We start from the raw sequence: 8,012 nt of genomic DNA, 5'->3' as shown, positions 1-8,012 counted from the left end.
TCTCTCTCTCTCTCTCTCTCTCTCTCTCTCTCTCTCTGTCTCTCTGTGAGTCTCTCTCTCTCTCTCTCTGTCTCTCTGTGAGTCTCTCTGTCTCTCTGTCTCTCTGTCTCTCTGTGTGTCCATCTCTCTCTCTCTGTTTCCCTCTATGTCTCTCTTTCTCAACTCTGTCTATCTCTGTGTCTCTATGTCAGTTTCTGTCTCTTTCTCTGGGCCGTGCAGACAGAGTCTGGGTGTGCCACCATCGTCCCTGCTGCACCCTGCCTCCCCACCCACATCACCCGAGACTCAGATCTCAGGCTGTCCTCCGTCTTGTCAGCAGCGACATTCCAGCTGCACACACGGCATTCCTCCCATAACTTCAGTGAACAGCATTTATGATGTCACCCCACAAGTTATCTATGAGACTGAGGTCCCGGGACTGGGCTGAACCCTCCAAAACATCAATCTGGTTCACCTGGAACCAAGACTCTGCTCCTTACTGGTGTGCTTTGGGTTGTCGTCTTGTTGAAAAACCCATTTCAAAGACATGTCCTCTTCAGCATGAGGCAACATGTTGAGGGAGCTGGCGATTGGAGGACGTACGTCTGTAGAGAGCCTGTGTGACTCGCACATAAAAGTCAACTCATTTATTTATTTTGTTTATTTTTGATACACTGCATTTTGACTCTCATGTCAATTTCTTTTATTTTTGAGAAAGTATTTGATTTTGTTAGTGATTCATGTAGCCTAATTACCTTAATTGGGGAACAAATAAAAACCAAATCTTTTCTTAAACACAACTCTGACTCATCCTAAATGACTGAAGGGTTTTCTTGTGTTGACTACTGGCCACATTAACCCACAACAGACCTCTTTGAGTATTTTGATGTCTTGAAACTGATCCATGATCCCTGGTGTGCTATAAATAGACCCAACCCCACAACATGATGTTTGCATCTCCATGCTTTGCAGTCTTCACAGTGTACTGGGGCTTGAATTAAATGCATGGGGGGGGGGGGGGGGGGGGGGGGGGGTCGTCGGACAAACTGTCTGCGGCCCTCAGACCCAAAAAGAACTATTTTAGCTCTCATCAGTCCTCCGAATGTTTCTCCATTTCTCCTTTGGTAAGTCAATGTGTCATTTGGCAAATTCCAACCTATCAGGTCTCGTGTTTATTCAGCAATGGGACTGTGCTGGGGGGGGGGGGGGCTTCTAGCAGCTAGCTTTGCTTCACATAGCCTTCTTCTGATCGTAACAGCACTCCCAGCTAACTTTAAGTCTTCTTTGATTTTGATTGGTTGAGCTTCTGCCATTTTGGCTCTTCTTCCATCCCTTCGAATGGACCCTTTTTTCCCACCTCAGTCAGGCTTGGGACGCCATTTCAAGACATTTGAAATCATTTTGGCTGAGCAGACTATCATGTCCTGCACTTCTTCGTGTGTTTTCCCCTCTCCAATCAACTTTTTAATCAAGGTCCGCTGTTCCTCAGAGCCACGTCTGGAACGACCCATTTTGTGTGAAATGCTCTATAACCAGCATGCACAACATCTGCCTCCTTCCTTCCTAAATATGGACCATAACTGACACCTGTGTCTCCACAATCACCTCACTAATTAAACCCAACACTGCTATTATTATTATTATTATTATGAACACGCCCCTTTAAATTACAGATTTCAGTTACACAGAATGAGCAGCATGCATGTCATACTGTTGGGTCTGTTGGTTTTCTATGACTCAACAACACTTACTAGTAAATTATTTTCCATGAAGAAATATCACTTCTACCAAACAATATGATTTATGAGGTTAGTGATGTTGGACTGCTGTTATTTTGAACACACCTATACGTGCAGTTAGAGTGTGTGTTGTGCAGATACGTTACAGTTTGTGAGGGTTTGATGACGTTTTGAATACAAGAATCTATGAAATCTCATGTTCAAGCCCTTTTTTGATGAATTTGGAGCCTTCTTTCAGCAGTCTGGAGTAGGAGACTGCAGTTTGACCTAATTACAGACAGAAATATTACTATACCTGCTGCTCTTTAACATGGTGCAGGTGTACCTTCACCTGGACATGGTGTGCTGCAGCCTCAGGGGGGCAGCAGACAGCAGTAGTGGGAGAAGTACTCAGATACAGCACTTGTGCAAAAGTGCCGCAGTGTAGAAATGTGTAAGTAAAAGAACAGAATTGTCTGTATTGTCATTGTACTGCTCCCTCACTGTGTGTGTGTGTGTGTGTGTGTGTGTGTGTGTGTGTGTGTGTGTGTGTGTGTGTGTGTGTGTGTGAGATAACTAACAAAGTGTGAACACAGAGTGTTAATTGGGGGATCAATGAACAAATAAAAAAATTGAAATTAAAGTTGATTCTGATTCAGATTTAAATAGTGTGTGTGTGTGTGTGTGTGTGTGTGTGTGTGTGTGTGTGTGTGTGTGTGTGTGTCCTGTCCATCCAGTCTGGTGCCTCAGGGTGTTTTTACTGACTAAGAAGCTGAATCACACACACACATAACAAAAGAGACTGAAACCAGCAGGATGACAAGTGACAAAAGAAAAAAACAAAACAGAAAAGGAATTCACTGAAACATTAATTCAAATAAATTCTGTTATTTATTCCTCGTCTTAGGGCAACAGGAGGGAACAAAAGCGTCCTGACAAACAAAAAACATCTTCCAGGCTGAGTTAATGAATGAAATATCCAAAAACTACAACAACAAAAAATACAATCACACTTTGAATGTATGAAAACAAATATAAAATCAGTCTTTTTGTCTTTTCTTCCAGCCCTCGTTAAGTTACATGCAACCTGGGTGGCGACTCTCGGTAGCCAAAATATTACAAAAATACAATATATTTACACTTTTACACTCGCAGGACAGGGCGAAAAATACCGCCATGGATTCTGTGAAACTTCCTCCACGAGGCTATTTACACTTTCTTTCTTATTCTATTTAATTATTATTACTCAAATCTTACAGCAGGCCGACTCAAAGACAAAAACCACGAGAGAAGAAGCCCAAACTTACTCAATGTTCATGTTTTTTAGGCCTTTAACGAAAACCATTTCTCACAAAGCCCTGAACGTTCGTCTCTCCACGTAAATTTGTTTTAAGTAAGCCGTTAACATCCCCCCAGTTAAGTGGTTTCTTCCATTTAGTCCAGTTATGATCAACACAGATAGTAAGATGTGTGGCTGTGTTTAAAGGTTACTTTTGGCTTGGAATTTTCCATATTCGTTAGCCGGTGAGGGACAAACAGGACCCACTGCTCCGCCTTTTGGGTTTTCACCGTCACATGATCAACTCACAGCTGCTGCTAACGATGCTAATGCTGCTAACGCTGTTGACGCTGCTAACGGGTATCATCGCTTCCCGGCCCCGGCGAGATTGAATTACAATTGATCTATATTTGAATGTGCGAGCCAGTTTTGGAAGGATGAGACTTGGTGGATTGAACAAAGATGCTTAACTTTAACGTTGCTTCTTTTCAAGAACTAATGAGAGAGAAACTCACGTCTCAGTGGCTGAGCGCAGAGGAGAGAGAACAACTTCTGGAGTAGGGCTGCACCATATATCGTCATCGCAAGACCAACTGTGCAATGATAAAAAATAATAATAATATCGTGAAAGGCTACAACATATCGCAGAAGAAACTGAGATGTTTTTGTGTGGTAGCTGAAAGAAAAATCAGCAGAATCACTTGATAATGTGACTTTTAAGCTGCGCCTTTTACAGGCGATTAAATGTTCGACTGGTCTAATACAAGAATGTTAGAAACCTTTGATTTTTTTTTAATTCAACAAGCAATTTGATTTATTTTAGCCCTGAACTGAGAAAACTTTCATATCTGTATTTTAAGGGTGGGGAATGAAAACTTCGATGCAGCGTAGTATTGTGATATTTTTAGTGGCAATAATCTATCGATACAGAGACTATCAGAGAGTATTGCTCTATAAATATGTTATTGTTAAATATGTGTGTGTTGGTCAGTTTGTCCCGATTTGCAGCAATAAAACTGAAGTGAGATGAATAAACAGAGAAATGTTTTTAGATGAAACAGATGTTGACCAAATTTCCTTTTGGGGATGTCCTTTGAAATTGGGAAAAATTAGGAAAAAATGTTATAAATTGCAATGTATCGCCGAATATTGCAATAGTATCATATCGTGACATAAGGATCGTGATGATATCGTATCGGGAGGCGTCTGGTGATTCCCCCCCTACTGTATTTATTGCATGTAATATAGTTAGTTATCGTGCTATTTATCAGTGTGTGTGTGTGTGTGTGTGTGTGTGTGTTTGTGTGTGTTTTCCTCACGCATTTCCCTCATATCGTGCAGCCATATTCTGGAGATATTTGAGTTCAAGAAACCATAAGTAAGTAAGTGTGTGTGTGTGTGTGTGTGTGTGTGTGTGTGTGTGTGTGTGTGTGTGTGTGTGTGTGTTTTCCTCATGTCGTGCAGCCTCATTCTGGAGATATTCAAGTTATTTTATCGAACATAGAAACCAAAAACCCCCCCGGCTACGGTTCTGCTTTCTCCTGCGCGGTCCCCGTCACCAGCAGCAGGTTGCAGGCCATGAACTGGACGTTGAGCACGCTGCTGGTGTTCCCGGTGTACAGTCCCACCAGCTCGCCGGACGACCCGTCGGCCGGCGTCCCCCCCCCGTGGGAGTTCCTGATGTCCCACACCCGGACCGAGTTGTCTATGGACGACGACGCCACCAGGCTGCTGTCGGGGCTGAAGGACAGGCTGGTGACGCTGTCCGTGTGTACGCGCAGGTCTTTGAACAACGCCCCCGACGCCAGGTCCCACAGCTTCACCCTCTGGTCCTCGCCGGCCGACGCCAAGTACTTCCCGTTGGGGGAGAAGGCGAGGGACAGCACCGGGCCGCGGTGCCCGGTGAAGAGCCGGACGGACGCCCCCTGCTGGGTGCTCCACAGACGGACGGTCTTGTCCGTGGAGCCGGTGGCCAGGTAGTTGGAGTTCGGATGGAACTTGACGCAGTCGACGTCGGCGAGGTGCCCGGCGTAGAGCCGCAGCGGGTAGCTGCGGGAGAAGGTCCAGAGGCGAGCGGTGCGGTCGTGCGAGCCGCTGGCGAAGTAGAGGCTGCAGGGGCTGACGTCCACGTCCCACACCGGGTAGGCGTGGCCCCGGTACAGCGCCGTGTTGGCGAAGCTGCCCAGGTCCCAGTAGCGGATGGTGGTGTCCTCGGAGCAGGAGAGCAGGCCCGAGCCGTCCGTCAGGAAGGCGGTGCGAAACACCGGGCCGCTGTGGGCCCGCAGCGTCTTTACCTCGCTGCCGGAGGCGTCCTCTTCATCCGCCTGAGGGAGAGACAAAGGGGGGGTTCAGATGATGATGATGGGGTTCAATTGATGGGTCATGTTTAGTTACAGAGCTGCAAGTAACAAATATTCATTACTGATTTAATTAGTTAAGTTCTCAATGAATTGTTTTGTCTATAAAATGTCAGAATATTTATTATTATATTTAAATGATGGTGGGGTTCAAATGATGATGGTGGGTTCAAAGGATGATGGGGTTCAAATGATGGTGGGGTTCAAATGATGATGGGGTTCAAATGATGGTGGGGTTCAAAGGATGATGGTGGGGTTCAAATGATGATGGTGGGGTTCAAATGATGATGGTGGGGTTCAAATGATGATGGTGGGGTTCAAAGGATGATGGTGGGGTTCAAATGATGATGATGGGGTTCAAATCATGTGTCATGTTTAGTTACAGAGCTGCAAGTAACAAATATTCATTATTGATTTAATCAAAGTTCTCAATGAATCGTTTTGTCTTTTAAACGTCAGAATACTTAAAATGCATCTTTTTCTGATATCTTAGAGAGCGAAATAACATCTATAAATGTGATAAAACAACTACAAACATTCATAATGAAAGACGTTGATCAGTTATCAAGATTGTGGCAGATTAGTCGAGTTTCGGCTAATCGTTGTATTATCTATTATTATAATCTTAGAAACGAGAAGGGATTTCTGGATCTTTTTAGAGCCGCAAAGTTCAAGTGATCCGTTTTTTAGAAGACTAGAAAGTCAAGTTTGTTTAAGGTGAATATTATCTGGTTTCTTCAACTGTCACGTCTTCGAGTTGTGGACATAACGAGACATTTGAGGACGTCATCTCGGGCTTTTACAAAACACTGATCCACATTTTCGGACATTTTCTAGACAAAAAGACTAATCGGTTAATCAAGGGACAAAAAATCCTTCAGCGTAAAAAAGGACAAAACAAGAACTAATCGAAAAAGAAATAAAACCCAGATGACTGATTCCTCAGACGGAACATCCCTAAATGTCCCTAAATGTGATATTTATCCTTCGGTCAACTCCCTGCGTCCCTGTTGGCAACACTGATGATTTTCTTTTTTGGTTAATGTGTTTTTCTTCAAAGAACTTTAAGTTTCATATCTTAAGTTTTGTATTTTTAAACATTTTATTTACCAGAACTTTACTATATTTAGATGTTCTGTTGTGACAATAAAACAAATTATCGTATTATTTTAATGAGAACTCATAAATAACTACAAAATAACTAATGTTAGGGAAATCGGTTTGTTTCGTTACGTGTTTCTGGATTTTTATTTATATATCGGTCGATATATCGGAATATCGTATTTTTAAATAAGCAAATATTTGTATCGCATCGGCCTTAAATATCCTTTATCGGTCGGGCTCTACCAAAGACGAACTACAATTGATCTACATCTGAATGCGTGAGCCAGTTTTGGAAGGATGAGACTTTGTGGATTGAATAAAGATGCTTAACTTTAACTTTAACTTCTTCCCGTGCCAAGAACTAATGAGAGAGAAACTCTTCTGAATATTATTATTATTATTATTATTATAATAAGATATTTCTCCCTTCGGTTGACTCACCTCCTCCTCCAGGACGTCGCAGGCCAGGTGGATGAGCGACACGTCGGCCCGATGCGGTCTGGCCTTCAGCTTCCTGGCCCGGAGGCTCCAGAGCTTCACGGTGGAGCTGTCGAAGCCGGCGGCCAGCAGCCGGCTGTCGGCCGACACCTCGGCGGTGTTCAGCGTCTGCTCCGTGTGGTGGAAGGCGTAGAAGCACACGGTGGTGAGCGTGGGGGGGCCCTCGCGGACCTTCTTGATGCAGTCCTGCAGCGCCTCCAGGGCCGCCTCGCTCTGCGGGATCCCCGCAGGGACCTCCACCCCTTCCCCGCCCTCCGCCCCGTCCACCCCCGCCCAGGAGGAGGTGGAGTTGGGGGCGGCGGTCGCCCCGCCGGCAGCACCGTACAGCTCGTAGTTGGTGCGCCTCGAGGCGGAGACCTCCACCTGCAGGCGAGACAAGGCAGGTTTAAGTGTTAAGTACAATTCATACACAAGCTGGGTTTTCCTCCACATTACAAGGTTTGGGTGCAGCACCTAAGCCCTTAGCATGAATGAAACTAAAAAGACATTCCTCAGATATTAGGATTGTAGTTTAATGTAATTTATTAATTATTATAAAAGTACAGCAGTACACGTAAATGTGCCAGATTGTTGCCCGAGGGCTAGTTTCCATCGGAGGTCCATTAGGCAGGTTGGAGTTACAGTAAAAAGGACAAAAGACAGTAACGTTTGGTAAAAAACAAGAAGAAAAACAAAACAAGAACAGGACAGTTCACTAGTAGAAGTTAAAATGGAAACAAAGTTTTGTCTTTAAGCTTTTTGTTAGCTATTGATTACTTGCTCTAGCTTTTCCAGTGTTTAAGACACAGATATTGAGATAATAACGGTATAAAACGATGTGCAAAAGAGACGCAAAACTACCACATAAGGGACACAAACTGACTACAAAGAGACGCCACGTGACCACAGAGACCCAAAACAACCCCGAAGAAAACAAAAATGGCCAAAAAGGAAACACAACACGACTACAAAAGATGCAAAAACCTACAATGAGACACAAAATGCATGGGGACACTTCTTCTTTCTTTGTTGTTGAAAAACGCAGCATTTTTTTGAGGATGGACCCCTAAACCCCCCCCCCCCCCCCCCCCCCCCCCC

The 8,012-nt window shown here is 44.3% G+C and overlaps 1 protein-coding gene across 1 annotated transcript in view; it reads right to left on the bottom strand.

Annotated features, from left to right (window-relative positions):
* The window catches only part of capn9 (calpain 9), a 31,067-nt gene extending 23,700 nt beyond the window's left edge, over positions 1 to 7,367 (bottom strand). Inside the window, exons 1-4 of the mRNA XM_034884204.1 lie at positions 6,879 to 7,367; positions 4,792 to 5,300; positions 4,737 to 4,759; positions 3,240 to 3,242 (exon numbers count right to left, since the gene is read on the bottom strand). Coding sequence (XP_034740095.1) covers positions 3,240 to 3,242; positions 4,737 to 4,759; positions 4,792 to 5,300; positions 6,879 to 7,367 — 1,024 coding nt within the window. The remainder of the gene's footprint in view (positions 1 to 3,239; positions 3,243 to 4,736; positions 4,760 to 4,791; positions 5,301 to 6,878) is intronic.
* Positions 7,368 to 8,012: the final 645 nt, after the last annotated feature.

This window comes from Etheostoma cragini, chromosome 2 (assembly GCF_013103735.1).
Source record: "Etheostoma cragini isolate CJK2018 chromosome 2, CSU_Ecrag_1.0, whole genome shotgun sequence".
In the NCBI taxonomy this organism is placed as follows: Eukaryota; Metazoa; Chordata; class Actinopteri; order Perciformes; family Percidae; genus Etheostoma; species Etheostoma cragini.
This window is presented reverse-complemented; position numbering and strand designations above follow the sequence as displayed.